The sequence below is a fragment of the Rousettus aegyptiacus genome, unplaced genomic scaffold (genome assembly GCF_014176215.1).
Source record: "Rousettus aegyptiacus isolate mRouAeg1 unplaced genomic scaffold, mRouAeg1.p scaffold_m13_p_6, whole genome shotgun sequence".
NCBI lineage: Eukaryota > Metazoa > Chordata > Mammalia > Chiroptera > Pteropodidae > Rousettus > Rousettus aegyptiacus.
Genome location: NW_023416309.1, coordinates 80980324 through 81002521, shown reverse-complemented (window position 1 = coordinate 81002521; position 22198 = coordinate 80980324). Strand labels below are relative to the sequence as shown.

General features: G+C 44.5%; 1 protein-coding gene across 2 annotated transcripts; it reads right to left on the bottom strand.

Moving 5' to 3' along the window:
- Positions 1 to 2901: 2901 nt before the first annotated feature.
- Positions 2902 to 21905, bottom strand: LYRM9 (LYR motif containing 9). 2 transcript variants are annotated; one of them, XM_016119192.2, is made up of 4 exons: positions 20127 to 21905; positions 9767 to 9910; positions 8053 to 8145; positions 2902 to 7150 (listed from the first exon to the last, which is right to left on the bottom strand). In XM_016119192.2, the coding sequence occupies exons 1-4, from the start codon at positions 20133 to 20135 to the stop codon at positions 7133 to 7135; spliced, it is 264 nt and encodes an 87-aa protein (XP_015974678.1). In that variant the 5' UTR covers positions 20136 to 21905; the 3' UTR covers positions 2902 to 7132. The 2 variants fall into 2 exon arrangements, with proteins under 2 accessions (XP_015974678.1, XP_015974677.1); XM_016119191.2 differs by lacking the exon at positions 2902 to 7150 and having other exon boundaries at positions 7157 to 8145.
- Positions 21906 to 22198: the final 293 nt, after the last annotated feature.

The following is a 22198-nucleotide window of genomic DNA, read 5'->3' as shown; positions in this document are numbered from 1 at the left end:
CACCTCTGCCTGCTGCGGCCACTACCTCCTACACACCCCCCAAATCACGCACGGGGAGGAAGGACAATGGGATAGGAATTAAGGGCAATGGCTTTGAATTCAATCCCAGCCCCACCATTCACCAGCTACGTGACTGGGGCAAATTGCCTATCATCTCTGGACCTTAATTCCCTCATCTGTAGAGTGGGTCTAGTTAATAGCACCTACCTCTCAGAGAAAATTGAAGTAAAGCACTTAGAGCTTTACTGCCTGGAAGACAATAAGTATTGAAAATACAGTTAACTCATAAAAGTCATTCCAGAACACCTCTCCCACCTTCTTTCCTCTTTTTACACTCTACTATTCTCCCCTTTAACTTCTTCTGTTTTTCTTGCAAAGCCTAAAATTTGGCATTTTCAAAAATTTCTATCTGCAGTAATGTCTCACCCTTCTTCATTTTGTTCCTGAAGACAGAATAAATCGGAAGATTACCCTGTCCTGACCACGGAGGAAACTAACACATAAAGAAGCCAAAATCGTAAGACATAAAGGAGCCAAAATGCTATTAATGATGGTTGGGCCATTTAAAGAAAAAGACATACAGTAAAATTGATTTCTAGGAGCAGTGTACAGTTCTATGAATTTTATGTAATCACTATGACAATAGCATACAGACCAGCCCCTTCTCCCCCCAAATCTCCCTCATGCTACCTCTTCATAGTCACAACCTCCCTGCACCCCTAATCTCTGGTAACTACTGATCTGTTCTCCATCGCTACACTTGTGTCTTTTTGAGACTGTCATATAAATGAAAGCATAACATACATAACCTGTTACATAGGTTACATACATGTAACAGTCTTTCATTTAGCATAATGCCTTTGAGATTTATCCAAACTTTTTCATGTATCAATAGTTCTTTTTGATTGCTAAGTAGTATTCCATATTTGGGCCTTCTGAAGAAATAGTCAAGCATCCTTGGTGTTGCTTCTTTGTGAAAGTTGCCTTACTGAAATTCAAAGTAACTGGTTTAAATTAACAAATGATGTACAGTAGTCCCCCCTTATCCACAGGGGACATGTTCCAAGACCCACAGTAGAGTCCTGAAACCACCAACAGTACCAAATTCTATATATACTACGTTTCTTTCCCCTACAAATACATACCTATAATAAAGTTGAATTTATGAAGTGGCATAGTAAGAGATTAATAAAAAATTATAACATACTCAATAAAAGTTATGTGAATGTGGTCTTCCTCTCTCAAAATCTTATTGTACTGTACTCACCCTGCTTGTGATAATGTGAGATAATAAAATGCCTACATGGTGAGGTGAGGTGAATGACATGGGCCTTGTGACATAGTATTGGGCTACCTGTATTGACCTTCTGATGATACATAACAAGCACTCTACAGCTTCTCTTTGGCTATCCGAATTGCTAACATTGCTACTCTTGCACTTTGAGGCTATTAAGTAAAATAAAGGTTACATGAACACAAGCGCTGTGATACTACAACAGTTGTCCTGATAACTGAGAGGACTACTAAGTGACTAATGGGTGGGGAGCAGATACAGCACAGTGACACTGCACAAACGGATAATCCAGATCCCGGACAGGATGGCTCGAGATTTTATCATGCTATTCAGAATGGCGCACAATTTAAAACCTAAGAATATTTTATTTCTGAAATTTTCTATATTTTCGGACCACGGTTGACCATGGATGATTGTAACAGCAGAAAGTGAAACCACATGTAAGGGGATACTACTGGACTGTATTTTATTTATCATCAGTTGATGGACATGCGTGCTGTTTCCTTTTTTGCTAATAATGAATAAAAGTGGAACATTTGTATATGTGTTTTGTATGAATATGTCATTTCCTTTGGGTATGTACACAGGAGTGGAACTGCCAGGTGATATGGTAACTCTAGGTTTAACATTTTGAGGAACTGCCAGACTTTTTACAAAGTGGCTGCACCGCTTTACATTCCCACCTGCAGTGTATGACAGGTTGAGATGCTGTGAGAGTGAGAAATCTACTTTTAAGGGAAGAAGGTACCAGAGAACATCAATGGCAGGGCAGGAAGGAGGTCCGAAGTGGGGATAGGAAAACCCACATCAGTTTGGGAGTGACGACAAGCGAGATTGATTGCTGATTAGAGGAGCCTACCTTGGGCTAGTGGCTGAAATTGACATAGGTGGGCTCAGCAGCCTCAAGGTTATGGGGCCATCAGTTTCAGAGGTCTAAGGAGGCTCCTCTTCTGCACTCACTGCTCAAGGCTCAAAGAGAATAAGCTGTCTTCCAAGGTATCAGTGGGAAAAGATTCACTCTCTCCAGAGATGCCTTTGTCTCCACGGTATTGAAAGCAGCCTAGAGCAGTTAGGAGGTGACATAGAGATCTTCCACCCAGTTTGGAGAAAGCTGACCCTGAATGAAAGCATCGAGTTCCTGCTTAAGGGCACACCCCTTCTTTGGGACCTCACTGCTACTCACATAGAGCCCTAGCACTTCTCAGCCTGGACAGCACTATGGGATTAAAGGTCTGTCTACTCCACCAGAGAGTGAGTTCCAGAGGCAATGAACCTGACTTTAATTCATTCAGCAAATGTTTGTGAAGCTCCTACTAGGTGCTTGCAAGGTGAGGATCATGAATGAGACCAAGTCCCTGCCCATGGACCTGCCAGTCTATGGACAGGTTCGCCTTTGTGTCTCTATCAACTGCCAAGTCCAGGCACACAGTGAGTGCTCAGTGAGGATTCCTTCTCCTTCCCACACCAGAGGGAAGACTCAAAGTTGTTCCTCTCAGACGCATCTTCTCATATCTTCAGAGGCTCCAAGGCGAGTGATTATACAGTTCAGTGAGAAGTTCATGAGCAGATTCCTTTAACTTGCTCCAAATCCATACCCTCACTTTTTCGTAAACTTGAAACCACGTGCCTTTCTGGGAAGACTTGGTGCCCCCTACACAGCAGTGCTGTCAACCTATTTGAAGGCACTACTCTTGAACTTCTGATCTTTTCCTCAAACTACAATCACCCATCCCACTGTTAAGGAGGTTATACCCTGACATAAAACCTACCAAGTTTCTTTCCGTCACTGAACAAAGGTTGTTGGTTTTGTTTGCTCTGGATGCTCATGAGAGCAAGATGGACAGAGGGACAGGTTCATTTCAGAAAGTTAAGTGGTTTTAGCTTTTGGTAATTTTTGCTTTGTGTGGAATTCTCTCTTTGCCTCAAGACAAACTTCCTGGAGGAAGTCTGTGTGGGAGGTACCCATGCTCATCCATTGTGCAGTGACAGCAAGTGTTCTCGGCTCCAAATTAACTCCCCAGCACCAGTGATAAGAAGAGGACCCCCCACCCACACACACAACCACTTTTTAGCCAAGAAATAATCACCACCTCCCAGCCTTCCCCATTATTAGAAAGCAATAAAAACTTGACAAAAGAGAGACATGTTTGCCTGGTATTATCTATCATTTTCATTCAACAAAAACTTAATAGCTCATCTCCTGGGCAGCAGGCACACAGCTGGCCTAGAGGATTCAGTGCATGGTCCCTGTCCTCAAGGGGTTCACTCCCTGGTGGGAGAGACAAGTACACAAAGGGATGATTATAGAACTATCTCTTTGGTCTGTGGTATCTCAGCCACACTGAGCAGCATGGGAGCTCCTGAGCAAGTGGTGTTATTTCCTGCCTTTGCTTAACTGCCCTCTGCCTGGAATGCCCCTCCAGTACCACCTCCACCTCCAAGCCAGCAAGGACCACCCACCTATGTCTGCCTTCTCTGACACGGGAGAAAAGCCTCAACCTTAATTCAGGTTCCGAAATTTTATTTTTACCGGAGACTGGACATTTCAATTAATGAATTGAGACTGTTTTAACTTAAAAGCAACCATAGTTTTGGGCTTTTTAAAACCACAGTTAGACCAGAAAATTTTGAAGCCTGTGCCAGTTTTCATCCAGGGACATGGGAAGAATGAAAACCTCCAGGGAAAAAAAATATAAAGAAACAATGGGAGAGAAAAAATCTGTATTATAATATTCTACAAGTCACATTTGCTCCACCTTCCAGCCACCCACACCTGTCTGTCCCTTAAACTGTGAATTCAGTCCTGCCTAGCAGAGAGCTGTGCAGAGACTAAGTGCTCAGCTAAGCTGGGGGTGGGCACAGAGCAGATAAAGGACACTGTGTAGGGCAGGGCAGATCCTGTCCCAGGGAGCTGCTGCTGGCGGCGGCACTCAAGATGACACTGCCACAGGAATCAGCCTCCAGAAGCAAGTGTCTCTCAAGGAGGCTGGAGGCCCTTTAATAGCAGCTGTCTTTAGTTACAAAGATAGACCTAGGAACTATCACAAATGCATGCCAGCAAGGTAGTGTGAGTGCAAATACAAATCAACCAAGGTGTAGATATCGGATGCTTTCCAACTGGCACTGTGCATGTGCAGTGGATACTAGAGAGCAGGGGAGAGACCCACCTAAAGAAAAGGGTTGTGAGCAGGTAAACCAACAACAAGGGAGAGGTCATGTGACTGCCTATCTGTGCGCACTGACTCAATTTCACCACTTAGTGAGATGTGCATCCCACTGCAGGTAAGGAAAGTGAGGATGACAGGTTAAGGAACTTACCAAAGTCACACCACTACTAAGTGACACAGCTGGGATCTAAGCTCAGGTCTGTCTGGCTCTAGAGGTCACAATGCCTGACTGTGAGTGAATATATTGTCATCTTCTTTGGTTTGCTTGGAGGCTACTCTGTAAGCCTTTAACTGTGCCCAGGCTGATTTAAGGCCTAGGTTTGTAGAGGGGGAGGTCTGAGAGCTAAGCACTGGAAGGCCTTTGAGGAGGAGAGAGACGCCCCCATGCTTCACACAGTTGCCCCCATTCCCAACTCCAACCACCTCTCTGCTCTGCCATATTTTCTTGCCACCCCTACCTTTTTCTCCCATCTGCAATTCTGGGGAGCATGCCCTCAGAGGACCATGCTCGCTACCCTCTCTGGCATCACTGGGGCTGGTGGAGAGCAGCCAACAAACTAACCTACCCATCTCCCTTGCTGGTACCCTCGCCAAAGCTGGGCACCCACTGTTTGCCACCTGGGTGAGCTGGCACAACTGGATTAGCACTGACAGTGAACTGAGGGTGATGGGGCCACTCTCAGGAGCCAGGCATGGGCAAGGGGCACTAACTTCCTCTCAAGCCCTGGCCAACCTTCGCTCGCACGTCTCCTGCTGGTAAGAGGCCAGGGATACAATCAACCCCACTGCTGCTGATCAAAGATGGGCCTCTGACTTCAGAAGGACTGACAACAGGTCGGGTGAGGGGGCAGGAGAGGCAAGCTGGTTCAGCTGTGGGACTGGACTGAAACCCCTCAGCCTGCCCTGACCCTGGTAGGCAAATCTGACCTCACCACTATTGTGTAGCAGTGGGAAAAGAGCCTAGTCGTCCCCTTTGAAGAATGACCTCCTCCTGGGCAGCTTTCCATCTGCCTTCTCTAAGTCCTCAATACCTAGTAGGATGGTTAGCACACAGCAGGGAACAACCTATGACAAGAAAATACCAGAAATATTTCACAAATTGATGTATTTACTTCATTATTTGCTGATCAGTTGAGTGCACATAGATGTATGAGAGTCACTTTTAAGTCATATCACTGCAAAGACACAAACACATGCTACATCACCCCTATGGGTGAGAGTCCTGGGGGACACTCGAGTCCCAGGGTGGTGTCTCTCTGTCTTCCACCTGCTCCACCAGCTCTGGCCAGCTCCCCCTGATCCTTCCCTGCTGCTTTCCTCCTTTCTTTTTTCCTCCTCCCTCCCTTTTTCCCTTCCTTCCCTCTTTTCCTCCAAAATCTGTACTTTTTGGTAGATTCAGACAGAACTGGCTTAGTAGCTTTGTGACATCGAAAGGGGGCTCAAGCTCTCTGAGCTCCCGTCTGCCATCTGCAAAGCAGGGCTCCCTAAAAGTGGCAGCTGCTAATGGCCTGCTGTGCAGTCGGCTCCCCATGCCAGGTACTGGGCGAGCACTGGGCATGCATTTAGGGGCCATTACTCCTCACCACAGCCCTTGAGGTAGGTACAGTCATTACTCCATTGGTTAGATGGGGAAACCAAGGCTGGAAGAGGCAAGGTAGCTACTCAAGAACAACTTGAGTGGAATTGGGCTGAGACTCGGTCTGTCTCTCTCCACCAATTTCAGGTTCACGAGAACCTACACAGCCACTTGCTTGCTTCTTCCCTTCTTTCCTTTCAATACGGTGGCAAAGGAAGGAAGGGCCAGTCAAAGCAAAACGCAGGTTCACAGAAGCCTAAACACATCGGTGCCACTGCAGCCGCTTTGGCATCCTTGTTTCAGGCAGACTGCATTTCACCACTCTGGGACTCTGTAAATTCCATGGAGGCAAGGACCAGGGCTTCTTCTGCTTCTCTGGGCAGAGAGAGACAGCATCAGGAAGAGTGGCCACTTGGCAGGCTGCTGGATGCAATGGGACTGTGAGGGCTCTGGGGCTTGAGAGGGTGCAACAAGCAGGGACAGGACAAGTCCACAACAACCAACTAAGACCCAACATAAAGTGGGCTAGAGAGGGCTGCATGGAGCACCGTGGGAGCAGAAGAGAGCGCAGGGTGGACGACTTTCTCAGAGATGTTTATTGGCACCACTGGGCACCACATCCTGTGTTAGGCTCTTTGACTTCAGTGTATTGAATCCTCACAAAGAAGGAAACTGAGCTCGAAGGCAACACCCTTGAAAAGCCACTGAGCTGGGATTCAAATCCAGATCTGTCTGGTTATAAAACTCATGCCCTGTCCTCTGTACAGGCTGCCATCTGAGACGACACCCACTCCAGGCCTCAAAGAATGATGTCCAGAATAAATGAATCACTTTCAAAGCAAAGTGAAAAACACATTCTCCCCAAATCTCATATCTAAACTGACCGGAAAAGCAAACATAAAGGACGCTGGGGACACGAACATGGTGAGATGAGCCATCTGAGCAAACGTCAGCCTCTCCTACCCCCGATTTCCTGCTCTCTCGGCCAACAAGGCCAATGGATATTGCAGAACAGCTACCGCTGATTAGTCTCAGAAGAGAGGTCTCTCAACTTCAATATCTTCAGGACAGCTTCACTCCTTGGGCCCTGGAGTCTTAGTTTTGTTTTTTATACTGCAAGACAGAAAGATTGTTAGAAGTGGGTGAGGCAAGCCAACAGGAGAGGGAGTACCCAGGAAATCCTGAGAACCAGGGTCATCTAGGCCTCAGACGCCCCGTGCAGGGGCTTCTTGGAGGTGGTGGAACCCAGATGGCAGAATCTCTAGTTGGTGCCTGGATCTCTTTTCTTCTTTAATGGAAAAGGAAGCTGATGGGGTTGGGAGGGAGGATAAGAAAGACAGTGGGAATTAGAATTGAACATAATGGCATGCCCGTCATTCTCTTTAACATGAGTCTATTACAGAAAAAATAAAATCTCGGGGTGGAGGGGAGGCTCCCAGAAGCCACCTAGTCCAATCACTGAGTTTAAACAAATGAATCCTGAAACCCCTATTTGGAGAGTCTGGTATAGGACAGGGAGGTGGGACCTGCTCCAGCACTCTAGGTTGTTATAACACCAAAGTATAAGGACCGGCAAGTCAGTCTATATTACTGATTCCCTCCCCTTCTCCACCAAAACAGATGCTTGCATGTTTCCTCAATAACCCTGCCTCAATGTGAATACCTCCAGCTACAGGGGGCTCACTAATCCCCAAGACAGCTCTTTTCTCTAAGACATAACAAGGCTGCTGCCAGCTGTGTTACTATTGCTTCGAGGAAGACCGTTCTTTCTTCTTCCTGCCACCCCATCTGTTTATTCAGTACTGTTAGGCAAAAATTTAGGAACTGAGGGTGTTCCCCCCCACTCTCCACCTCTTCTTTGCAGAAAACAAATGCAATCAGAAGGGCATCTGCCATCACCTTTCAGCTTCGGGAGGAGGGGAGCAGCTGGGTTGTTCTCAACTGTGGGGCAAAGGCGACCCCTGGTGGTCATAGAGATTACAGCTCGCAGGTGGAAGTGGGAGCCAAGCACTTACTTTGTTCATGATCCAGTCAGCATCTTCAATGGCTCTTTTAATAATCTGCTGGATTCTCTCAGGATTGTCTTCATCCGAATGAACTCGGAAACTCTGAAAGTTTAAGCATAAAAAAAGATGACAAAATTCACAGGACTGGCAGCTTCAGAGTACCAGGCATGGGCCAGGCATACTGCAGGCACTTTATACTCAGCATCAATCTTACTCCTACATACAGAGTGATGATCCCACATAGAGATGAGGAAAGAGGCTCAGAAACCCTAACTCGCTGCTAAGCAATGGTGCCAGCATGTGAATCCTACTCTATTTAACTGCATAGCCCATACTCCCGCCAGCAGGACACTATGAAAAGGAAGAGTGGCTCCCAAATTACCCCCGAATCTAGCTGGGCCCAAAGATTTTAAGGCAGTGACAGTGGGGGGCTAAGTGAAATTTCCTTCTCTCTGTTTCATCCGCTCTTCCCAAGAAGCTTCTTTCACAAGGGTGAGACCTTGGCCTCACAACAGGGAAGAACAGGGCTTCTTCTGGCCCATGCTGGAAAGTCAGGCAGAGAAAGAAGGGGCAGGAGTGGCTTTGGGAAATCCATTCAGGCCTAGGCTGTTGTCTGCTTTTGACGAAATGTTCACCCTTGAGAAGCTCGCAATGTGAGATTCAGGTTCATCGATGTGGCACTTGGGGCCCTTCAAAAGAAATGGTACCTCCTCTGCCCTACTACTCTCAATCTCATACATCCTCCTACTTGTCTTTAGAGCATCTCAAATGCTCACCTCCAGGAAGTCTTCCCGTACTCCCTCAGACAGCTAACTGCTCCCTTCTCCATGATTCCACAGCCCTCTGTTGCTATCTTTATTTTTACTTTCCACATGATATTTGTATTAATTTTAGTCTTTAACTCTTTATTTGGAAATTTCAAGAACAACACAAAAGAATTCCCCTCAGAATCACCGATTCTTAACGTTTTGCCACATTTGCTTTATCATTCTCTCTTTATATATTTGTATAAAAATTTTGGAAGCATGGTAAAGTTGAGGACATCATGCCCTTAACTCCTACTAAACACTTCAGTGTACATTTCCTAACCAGGGCATTCTCTTAATAACCACAGCAATCAAATTCAGAAAATTTAACACTGATAAAATGCTATTATCTAATCTAAATCCCATATTCCAATTTCGTGAATTTCTGCAATAATGTCCTTTATAATAATTGTCTCCTCTGGCCCAGGATCCAATCTCGGATCATGCATTACATTTAGGAGTCGCATCTCTTCAGTCGTCTTTAAACCAGAACAATTCTTCTGCCTTTCTTTGTGTTTTGTGACATTGACATGTTTGATGAGTATGGGCCAGTTATATGGTAGATGATCCCTCGGTTTGGGTTTACCTGTTTGCTCATAATTAAGTTCAGGTGTGCATTGTTAGCAGCAATTCCTGTTAGAATGATGTTGTGCCCCCATACTATTTTAATTAACCATTAAGCTGCCTTATTCAAACTCCAGCACAGAGCTGGTGTGCTGGATGATGCAACTTCTGTTTCCTGAACAGAAACCAGACAGAGAAGCTGGGCTTCGGGTGGCTCTTACCAAACTGTGGCCACACCACCACCACCACCTGAAAGCTCATCCCTGCCCCCTGCCCCTGGCTCCCAACCCCATGAAGGGACCCATATTAGAGAAAGTACCCGCTACCCATGGCCCAGCATATGCTGCTCCCACCTGCCTGACAGCATGTTTGTAATGCTCCTGGATGCCCTTCGTGGGCAGCTGCCGGCAACAGCGCAGCAGGTATCGGTAGAGCTGCAGTGGCCTCTGGACCAGCTCTGCCCCTGGTAGTGGGGCCATCCGCAAGACCATCTGTCCCTGGAAAAACACAGAGCATCACTTCTAAGGTATCAAGCCAATACAATACTCAGCCCTGACCTCCAGCTCCCTGTGCTCTATAAAGCAAGCTTGATACAGCACAGAGGCCAGGTTCCCCTGATGCCAACCCTATGGAACCCAGACCCTGAGCTCAGGCTGGGAATTTAGTCCTATAGAAGTCTAAGCCCGGAGCAGACCTGCAAGGACCAAAGACAAGATGTGCAGCCTCATCCTGGCATCTTCTTTCTGGACACCAAGTTCAAGTGGTAAGTAAGGAGGTGTCACTAACAAGCAGAGTAGGGGAGACAAGCAGAAAAACTGCCGATAAACCAGCTAACCTCAAGCAACAGAGGGCAGGATGCCCAGAGGTCTGAGCCTTGCTACTCAAAGTGTGGCCCTGGACAAGCAGCACTAACATTGCCTAAGAGCTTGTTAGAAATGCAGAAACTCAGCCTCACCTACAAGACAGAACCTGCATTTTAACAAGATCATAATTTTAACAATTCTAAAGGGTTCTGGATGAAGAAGCAGCTGCTTACATAGTTGTCATGCTGACCAGGGCCTGGGCATATGATTTCATTTTACTGCGTGTTATAAATAAGAATAATGAGCACCTGTTCTGTCCTATTCACTTTACTTAGTGACGAATGCACACATTAAAAGCAATCAGCACAGCACCCCAATGTTCACTGCAGTGCTATTTACAATAGCCAAGATATGGAAGCAACCTGAGTGGCCAATGGTAGAAAAATGAATAAAGAAGAAACAGCACATATATACAATGGAATATTACTCAGCCATAAAAAATGAAATCGATGGACATAGGGGGTTTGATGCTAAGTAAAATAAGTCAGACAAATACGATATGGCCTCGCTTATGTGTGGAATCTAAAGAATAAAATAAATAACAACAATTACAAAAAAAAAAAAAAAAAGACAGGGCTCATAGATACAGAGAACAAACTAAGTTACCAGATGGGTGGGAGGTTGGAAGGATGGGTGCAGAAGGTGAAGGGATTAAGAAGTGGTTACAAATTGGCAGTTACAAAATAGTCATGGGGATGTAAAGTATGGCATAGGGAATATAATCAATAATATTGTAATAACTATAGTGCCGGGTAGGTACTAGACGTATGGGGGGGGGAATCACTTCATAAATTATATAAATGTCTAACCACTACACCTGTGTCTAACCACTACAGCTGTATACCTTAAACTAATATAAAATAATATCAAATGTCAACTATAATTGAAAAATAAATAAATAATCAGCACAGAGAGGTCTGATAACTTGCCCAAGGTCATACAGCTGATAAGGGGATTTGAATTCATAAAAGCTCCAGAGCCCAAGTTTTATTTTTAAAAAAATTTATCAAGATGTAGTTAATATACAATCAACGGCACATATTTAAAGTGTACCATCCGATAAGTTTTGACATATGTATACCTAAGACGCCATCATCACAATCAAGAGAGTGAACACCTCCATCGCCCCCACGTTTCCTCATGCTTCTTTGTAATCCCTCCCTCCTACCCTCACCACTCCCCATTCCCAAAGCAAGCACTGCTTTGTCACTTCAGATTAGTCTGCATTTTCCAGAGTTTTACCTAAAAAGAAAGATAAAGAACGTGCTCTTCTGTGTCTGCTTTCGTGTCTTCAGAACCCGTATTTTTTAATCTCTGTATTATAATGGCTATTTCCAAAGAGAGAGCCTACAACTCTAATCTGTCCCCTTATTTTTTAAAGCAGGACACTCTAAGAATATAGATTGTTTTTTCCAATGGTAGGTTCTAGAACATAAGAACTTGTTAAGCTTCCGCTAAGTACTATCCAGCCCATAACTGTCCCCTTTTTACGCTCACTGCACTACAGTCTCCCGCCTAGGCCTCTGCCACAGCGTCTTACCTGGTGTTCCTGCCTCCAGCCTGTCACTCCCTAGTCTCCTCCACAGACTCCGTGTCCTGGGTTCATCCCACAGTCGGCCACAAGGAATTTCTCCCAGATGCCCCAAATCCACAAGTACATCACCTCTTGGTGCCTTTGCTTATGCAATCCCCTGAGCGTAAAGCTCCCTTCCCCTCTTCTGGCGAGGACTCACATTCAGCCTCTCAGGTCCAGCTCAGTGTCACTGCCTCTAGGAAGCCCTTCCTGACTGTCCCTCCCTGGTGGGGCTCCAGCACCCTGCTCACAGAGCTGTTACAGTGCTTCCCACACTGCCAGGGATTCATCTGCTGCCAGGCCTGTGGAGCCTGGCTCAGGCCCCGGCGCTTAGTGCCCTGTTTGTTGAACTGGACTGAATGGAATGTGTTATCTCCTCTGTACAGATTTCCCCTCTATGACAGAAAAGCTCACTATGTTCCAAATGAAGGAGCTAAAAGACCAAGGTTAAATAATGCCTTGGTTTTAAAGTAACATTAAAAAAAGAAGAAGGAAAGGCAACCCCCTCATCAAAAAGAGAACCGGAATTCTAAATCTATCAGAAGTCCTTAAACTACGAAAAGAAACTCATTAAATAACTAATTTCAGAGGCTCCTTCATTCCATTTCTAGCATATTATCTTCCTGGTATATTATCTCCACAGCTAAGTTTGCCAATTGCTCATGGTTCTCTGGTCTCTATCTCTAACACGGGGGTGGGCAAGTTGTTGTCTGTCCTAAACACCCATCCTCCCTTTTGGTAACAGCCCCAGATGTGTGACTGGTGATTCACTCCTCCCCAGGTCTCAGCTCACATGCTCTGGGTGAAACTTTGCTCCAGGCCTGACCAATCAGAGATCTGCAACCATGTGGTTCACATATGGGCACATGATGGAAGCTGAGTGAATCTCAACACTTTTGCAAGAGTGACTGTAAAGGACTCAGCATTTTCCCTCTAGACTTGACGTTGAGAGGACTTGATACTACCTCAGGGAGGCCATCTTGCCTTTTCTTAAAGCCTGAGACTAAAGCTACACAGCAGAAGGCAGAGCTAAGAACCTGGGCAAAACCAAGTCTGAAGAACTCATTTGAGCCCCAAAACCATCCACCTGAAGGCAGTCCCACCCCTAGACTTTTCAATGATCCAAGCCAATTAATCCCCTTTGCCAAAGCAAATTGGGTTTGCTGTTTTGCCACTTGAAACCAAGAATCCTAACTGATCGAAAAATCTTAATCTCTCAAATTCTGCTTCTATGATTAGTTCTAATGTTTCCAGCTCTAAGAAAGAGTACAAAGGTCCTCCTGCCACAAATATCAGCTGGCCAGGCTGCCTAGCCATGCTTCAGTCCAACAAACTGAGGAGACCACCACACAATGGGGACAAATACTTTCAAAGGCCACCACAGAGGACATACCACTGAAGTCCCTAACCCAATGGGCAGACTCCACTGGGCAGGCTTCCCCAAACTATATAAAGTGCTAATAAAATATCGTAAAATGCCAGTCGTGTAACAGATGGTCGCCAGCTGCAATCTTCAAAATTAACATTTGGAAAGAGCACAGCTTTGTTTCATTACTTAAAATCCCAGGCAATACTTAGAAACCAACTCAGCAAGTATGGGCGGGAGATTATTTTCAGCTCAATTATAATTCTTAGTCATTCTCAGTAATATCTAGCAGAGAATGCATGTGTGGGTCCACTCAGAAGAGTTAAACTAAAAATGTTTTAATTTAATTTAAAGTGTGGGTTTGCTTTTATTTAAGGGGCGATGAACCTCACAACATCATTGCTAAAACGGTAGTCAAACCCTGTGGTCCTAAGAGCACTCACTTCACATATCCTGCTCTCTGGACTTGACCTTAGCCTCTCCACCTGGGCTCCCTGCCTCCGTGAAGGCACTGCCATCTTCCCAGGCAACCAAATCAAAATCATCACAGAGCCGACCCACTCCTCCTTCTTCCTCAATTCTCATGCCATTGGTCTCTAAGTCCCATTCCATTCTACCTCTGAATGTCCCCTCAAATCTGTCCCCTCCTGTTTCCACTGCGCATCCTTGGTTAAGGCTCTTATCACAGCTCATGTGGAAAACTCCAAGTTCCCAGCAGGTCTCCCTGTCTTCCAATCTGTTCTCCACTCAATGGCCAGGGTGAATCTTCCTAAAATGTAACTCTCAACATGTTGTGTTCCTGCCTAAAACCCGTGATATCCACCATTACCTCCTCCTGTATCATTCATGACCATTTTTCCCAGAATGTGGGTCACATATGAAATTACTTTAAGCAGTATGTGGAGAAACACCTTTTTATTGTAATGATTTTATATTTATTTTCTTATATGAGAAAAAAATCCCATCATTTCATATGTATTATAGCTTAAAAGTTTTAAAAATGGCTTCAAACTGATGTTTTAAAATGCATTAAGCAAATAAGAATGCAGTTAAATGTGGATATGACAAAAATCATATAAGTGGTACTGAAGTTTGGAAAGCACTGGTCTACAGAATAAAATCCATAATCCTTTCCAGGGCCTCCAAGGCCCTCTTGATTTGGCCCGTGCCCACATCCTCATCACATCTCCCACCACCCACTACCAAGCCAGACAAACTGAGCTCTGAGTGACACACTCCACAACAACCTGTGTCATGTTCACCTGCTATGTGACAGAATGCATACAGTAGATGCATTAGGATTCTGCAGAGACAAAAACCAATAGGAGATAGACAGACAGACAGACAGACAGACAGATAGATACATACATAGATACATAGATGATTGATTGATTGACAGATAGACAGACAAGCAGGCAGAAAGGCAGACAGGCGGGCAAGAGATAGATGATAGATGATAGACAGATAAAGACAGACAGAAAGACAGCTGGACATTCAAAATCTACAAAGTTCATGTTCCAGTTTGAGTCTGAAAGCTGGAAGCTGTTATAAAACCAGGAAGAGCCAATATTCCAGTTTGAAGGCTATCGGGCAAGTGAATTCTCTTATTCAGCAGGACAGTCTATTGTTCTACTCAGGCCTTCAAATGCTTAGATGAGGACCACCCACATCAGGGAAGACAATCTGCTTCACTCAGTCTCCCGATTTAAATGTTAATCTCATCCAAAAACACCTTCATGGACACATACAAAATAACATTTGGTCAAAAATCTGGACACCCATGGCCCAGTCAAGTTGACACATAAACTTAACCATCACAGTAGATGCTCAATATCTATATGTTGAATGAATCCTCCTACTCCTTCCTACAATACCCCTAACAGTTTCCTGCAGATCTCCTGATCCTTCGACACTCAGCTGAGGTCTGGCACCTTCTCCAGGAAGCCCTCACTGACCTAAGCACCCCTGCCAATATGCTCTGTGAGAGGCCCGTGGATACCTCATACGGCCCTCATCACCCCACATTACTCTAGTTCAGGCTCCATCACCTCTCCCCTGGAGTACTTGGAAGGGTAATTACCTGCCCTCCACTCCCTGCCAGACATCCTCTACATGGCAGTCACAATGCTTTATCTAACTCCAAACTTAAATTCTCCCCCCAGCTGGACATGATATTAGATGTTATTATTAGTTAATTTTCTTAGGTATAATAACAACGTTGTGGTTATGTGGGAGACTGTTCTTATTCTAAGGAGATGCAAGTTGAAGTATTTCAAGGTGATGTGTCATCACATCTGCAACTGATTTTCAAATGGTTCATCAAAAGACAACACAGAAAGAGAAAACACAGAGTGAGAAAGATAAGGCAAACACGACAAAATGTTAAGATTATGTTTAGACAGCAGGTGTAAGGGTGGGTATTGTGCTGTTATTTCAACTTCTACATATTTTGAAAATTGTCATAACAAAAAGTTATTTTTGAAAAATCCTCCCACAGCTTTGCCATCATCTAGTGGATAAAGCCTTAAACTCTTTAGGCTGACACCAATTCCTAAAGCCTTTTTACTTGCCAAGATTCATCCCTTATCAGTCTTCCACCTGTCAGGCACACGGACACACCAATGAGAGTTCTTTTAATAATAACACCAATAATAATAATAATAATAATAACAATCACTAAAAATTATTACTACACCTGCTTTACTGAATAGTTACCATGTGATAAGTCCTATTCTAAACAAGGCATGTGAATTAACTAATTTTAATCTTCACAATAACTCTACAAGAAGGTACCATTATGCTCTTCTTTTACAGATATAGAAACAGAGGCAAAAAAAGAAAAAAAAAGGGTAAGAAATTTGTCCAAGTTCACACAGCTGAGTGCAGAAGCCAGGATTTCGACCCAGGAAGTCTGGCTCCAGAGGCCATACTGGATACTCCCCGGACCACTAGCCCCATTCTCCAAATAGACTTCTACTCATCCTGTAGTTGACACTTGTGGTTCTTTCTAACAGCTCTCCCTGCCCTAATTTCTTTTTAAGGGAAGAATTCTTTCCATTGAGTTAGGCCTGCTAAGACTGTCACCAGTGGCTCGATCTCTCCCAGGCACAAATTGAGCATTAGACCCTAGCTAGGTTGACTGAGTATTCCTCACCTCTGGAAATGGATTCTCGAACAGGGTTACAAAAGAGCCTGAAAATGACTTCGTGTGCTCCAGCGGCAGTGTGTCCTGAGCAGCTTCTTCCGGCTCTGAATTGTCCTCGCAGGTCCTGTTTGCCAGAAATGTCTAGATTCCTGCCCAATTCTGCAGCCTTCTCCCTTGATTCTGTGAGCTCCTAACACTCTTGCAATTGTGCTAGCTGGGAAATTATTGCTTGGAAATTACTGCTTGGCTATCGCCCATGGGAACATAACATTCTAATAATAAGCTTTCTGCGTCTGTACCCCCGCTTGCACAACCAACCTGTGGGATGACAGCAAATAGAAGAAAAATAGGCTTTTGTGTTCAGACAGAATGAAGAATAGGGTTTAGGGCTTAAAAACCCTGTACCTCTGCATTTTGGGGCTGCTTAATTTGGTGTTTGCGTACCCCTGGCAGACCCAGCTGGCTGCATAAAGAGTGTGTTTCCTGTAAGTCACTGATTTCTGGTGGTCCGTGTATCTATCGGGGGCTGGCAGCTACAACACAATTAACTTCTTTTTGAGTCCTCCTATCCACTCTTACACAGAACTAGACTCTTTCTGTTATCTGTTTTCACGCAGCCTGTTTTATCTGCTTAGGTCAGCAGGAGTCACCCCGTGCTCCAAGTGTTTGCCTCTCAACCTCCCCAGCCAGACCAAACTCCCATGTGGGCAAGGACTATGTCAGTTCCTCCATCTCTGTTCCCTCAATGCCTAGCACAGTCCTGGGCACATAGTGAACTTCTCCATAAATGCTTGCCAACTTAATAAACTCAAAATCTGACCCTGCCCCAAACTTAGGAAAACAACAGCTTAGCCTTCTCCCAGTCTATGGCCCTGAGGATCCAAATGTGGCTGAGACAGACCCAAGGTCTGTGGATTTCATTGATTCAATTAGCTTTGAATACATCAAAGAGAAAAAATATATTTTTTTTAGTCAGGTAATATTTATTTAGCTTTTTCCTAAGTCAGAACTGAATTCTGGTTATTCATCCTCAGCCTTTCATGAATTAGAAAGTTATAAAATCACCTAAGGTAGCAGGCTTGGCTCATAGCAGGCTCTCAGTAAAAGACGTTAATTGAATGAACAGAAAAACAGTCCAAAGTAAGCGGTCTTTCAAAACCAGAACACTGAAAACCTGGAAGCCACCTTCTCCATCTAATATAAAACAAATTCCTTCTCCACATCTCTGGCAGCCCAAGATATCAGAAAATCCTTTTGGTTCTGAGCTAAAATCTGCTCTAAAAAATTCTAATTATTGGTCTGAGCTCTGCCCTTTGGAGCTGAAGTCTCTGCTAAAATACCCCCAAGTCCTGTCTTTCATTATTCGAAGTCAATTATCCCAACCTCTCATTCATTTCTCTTCCAAGATAACCACCCTGAAGATGCTATCATCTCCCAATGCTTCTCCAACTCATTCACCCTCCTCTGGACACACGGACCCTCATTATTGATCTCACACTTAAAATCACAGTTTGCTTGTGTTCTGACCAGCTCCATGGGCAGCAGCACTCAGGTGGCACTATCACTAACTCAACTTGGGAATTCAAGGAATGCAACTCAGACTGAATTTTCTGGGCCGTTACCTGGCCCTGGCATTCAGCTCAAAGGTACCTTTTTTTCCCATTAACAATTCTTTTTTGTTTTCCATGAACTTACGTCTGTTTCCCTATCTTGCATTTTACTAGTTCAGTCCAGAGTCACCATCTCTGGGATGCCTGATCCTTTCTGTTATACAACTCAATTCAATTCAGCATAACAAAAGCATAGAAACAATCACATGCCCAGTACAAATGGGGTACAAAGAGAGAGAGAGATTAACCTCAGCAGGCTGTGTCGGTCACCCATAGAATGCCATTCAGAGCATCTAACATGTTCGTGGCTCTGGACTCGGCCCTAGGACCACAGAGTTGAAAGGCCTGACAAGTTAATGAGCGGTCTTACATCAAGCCTCCCACAAAGCTGATAGCATGTCTTACTAGCTACTATGTGCCAGGTGGGTGTTGAGAGCTTTACATGTGTTATCTCAGGTATCCTCACAACAAACTTATGGAGTATATGTCATTAGCCCCATTTTAGAGATGAGGAAACTGAGGTTCTGAGAGGTTAAGTAACTTGGCAGAGGCCACACAACTAATGCATGGTCAGGTCTACTTGAATCCAAAGCCCATGCCCTTACCAGCTTTTAATGTCACCTGCTATGTTGATATCAGAGCCACCCACAAAAGGCTGCCCAGATCAAGCTAAGGACTTCAGAGAGAACTCTCCCTAGGGCTCATTCAAGACCAGGTCTAAGCATTCATGAAAACACTTGACTGTTCTATTATTCAGCACTTATTTTGCAGCCTTCTCCATAAAACCTTGCTTCATGCTTTTCAGAAACACAAGGACACCATCTATAGCTTCCCCTGCATATAGATGAAAAAAGTTACAAGGCTGATGTCAATTACACACAGGAGCAACTAAGGATTTGCATTCAAAAAGTTCTTAGGAAACCCAAAAGAGAATATGATAGAATAAAGGAAAAGAGTGAAAATAAAGCCACAAAGGGATTTCCTGGGAGCCAAGTGGTATCATGGGCACAGATGCTAAGAAACAGGCCTACAGCTCCACTTAACCTCATTGTCTATTTCCCTGATTTTTGCCCTGACATAGGGTGCCTAAAAATAAGTAGAAAAAAAAAAAAAAATGAAAGAAAGGAAGAAAGGAAGGAAAGTAGGAAGGAAGGAACTAGGGAAAATAACTGGAAATCATGCCTTATTGAGCGCAAGCTAAATCAAGCTTGTACAGGCCATTGTTTAAATATGCAATTATTCTTCTGGATGGGGAAAGTCACAATATAGGATGAAAGCGGTTCTGCTCCCCACAACTCCGGGGCTCCAGCTTGCACATGCACATTCTCCAAGCTAGAAATCAGGCGGCAATGCTGACTCTTCCAGTCCCTCTTCTACACAGTGGAGGCTCTCAAGCCATCCCTCCAAACTCCAACCCCTCATACCCCCTTCACCCCCTGGGCACTACCTTGGTTCCCAGCCTCTTTATGACTATCCCAATACCACCCGATCAGTCTCTTTCCTTCCAGTCCAACGCCCACATTGCTGCCCAAGGACACTTCCTAAAAAACACACCCTGTCACGCTCCTTCTCCAAAACCTCTGTGGAATATTCTTTACCCATGGCCTTCCAAAATCTGGCTCCAACTTCTCTCAATAAACTCATCTCCTACTGTCCTTCTTGCACTTCCTGCATTTTAGCCACACTGAACTTGGAGGTTAAGTTCACGGACTTTAGGATCAGACAGTCTGGGTTCAAATCCTGACTCCATTACTTGCCTGGGCAAGTTTCTTAACTTCCGTCTCATTGTTGCACATTTGTCAGTGGGGCCGCTAACAGTATTTCCTACATAGAATCATTGTGAGAATTAAATAATGTTCCTAAACTACTAGCACCATGCCTGGCACATACTGTGCTAACTGTCTGTTGTTATGGTTAATAGCATCTCTGAAATGTGCTGTGTTTTTCAACATATCTCTTTCTCCTACCTTGAATTCTTTACCCACCCCAAGAAGTCCTCTTTATCTTTAAAGATCCAGCTCCTAGGTACCCTCTTTCATGGTTTCACCCCATGCTATCCATGCTCATCACCCTGTACTATAACCATTTATGTAACAATGTGATGGAATAGCACAGAGTAGGTTTTGATGACAAACCATCCTTATTTGGGAGCTTACCTCTGTCATTTACTAGGGGTGTAATACTGGGCAACTTGCTTGACTTCTCTGTACTTCTGCCTCCTCCTCCGTAAACTGGAGAATGGAATATATACCTCAGGAAAACAGGGGGTGGAATATAAAGATCAAGCAAGCTAACATAAGTGAAGTGCCTAGCACAAAGGCTGGCACATATTAGGCACTTGAACATCTTACCCTTTCCTATTCTACCTGGCTGTATTCCTTTCTAACTGTAAGTTAATGGATGACAGAGACTATATTGTATTAGACACCCCTCCACAATCAACAGTGCCCAGAACATAATAAAAGCTCAATAAATATGTGTTGATTGACTCCCTTTTACCAGAGAGGAAACTAAAGCCAGGAAGAAAGTGATTGTCCTGAAGTCACAAAGCCATCTCAAACAAGTTCTTTGGCTCTGAACCCTCAGCTCTTTCTACCACACCTGCTGTCTCAAAGGCTAAGGAGTCACCCTGAACATCACATCTGTCAGCCCGAACTGCCCTGAGTCTTTACCAGTTTCAAGTGAACTTCATGAGCTATCCCAGCCAAAGCAAACATGGCTGTCCCAGAGCTGAATAATGGTCAACCTGAACTGAATCACTGTAACATTAGACTGCTTTGTGACAGTGGCCTCCCACACACAGGCCACAAAACTCCCTGGTTTGAGGGCAAATGAAGAGAACAAATGTATTGCATACATACCAGGTGTCAAACAATGGGCTGGGTACTTCAGGTGTGCTACTTAATCCACAACCCTATTATTCCCACTTTATAGAGGAAAAAGACTGAGGCTCAAGGTCACACAAAACTAGGAGAGAACCATGGCTGTACCCAGGTCTCTGCCTTCCTAACTCAAACTCTTTCTACACATACCCAGGGCTGGTCTGAGAGGATCCTTGAGCCAAAAACTCCTGGTTTATCCTTTTCTTCACCCCCTCCCCCTGCCCCTGGCCTTCTTGCTTGTCCTCACATACCCAGCCACTCTTCAGGGTGCCCACATGGTCCACCCCACCCCCAATGATCCAGGTCTCACATAAGAGGCCTTTGCTGGCTATACTATAGCCTCTTCTATTTATCTTCATGGCACTCTTTACTTTATATTTATATTCCCCCACTGAGATGTAAGCTCCATAAGAGCAGGGGGTTTATCTTGTTTATAACTGTATCTCTAGTACAGTACTGTGCCTGACACATATAGGGGTGTGTGAGTAGTACTAGTCATTGAGCACCAACAAGGTGCTGGGTGCTGCGGATACAGAAACAAACAAGAGAGCCCCTGATCCTATGGAACTTACACATCAACAAGATAATAAAAACCAATTATAACTTAATACTATAAAGCGGAATTCTAGTCCTTGAGAGACTGGCTCGTGGGGTCCCTCACCCAGTCAAGGGTCAGGGTTGTTTTCTTGAAAAAGGGGCAATTAATCTGAGGTCTGAAGGAAGAGTAGGATTTAGCTAGGTGAAGGTGAAGATGGAGGGGTGATGAAGACAGAGTAGCCTGCAGCCTGCATGAAGGCCTAAGGGAAGTAGGGATTTCCAGGCCCACAGAAGCCCAAGAAGGCAGGAAGGACAAACAAGAGCATAGAAGATACTTTCTGGGAAGGCGGGGTCAGATCCAGAACAGCCTGTGAGGTGGTGAGGAGTTAGATTAGTCCTGAGGTCCATCTGCTTCTGAATGGATAAATAAAACATGGTACCTTCATACAATGGAATACTATTTTGTAATTTAAAAGAAGTGAACTACTGATACATGCTACATGGGTGAACCTTGAAAACATTACTCTAAGTGAAAGAAGCTAGTCACAGAAGACCAAAAACTGTATGATTCCATTTATGCACAATGTGCAGAACAGGCAAATCTATAGACAAAGTAGGTTAGCGCTTGCTAGGGCTGGGGGAAGAGGACATCGGGGCAGTTACGACTAAAGATTTCTTTTTGGAAGTAATGAAAATGTTCTAAAATTGATTATGGTGATGGATAGTGTTCAAGTCTGTGAATGTATTACATTCAATTGTGCATTTTAATTGCATGCTATGTAAAAGCTAACAAAAGATTAGTCTTAAGG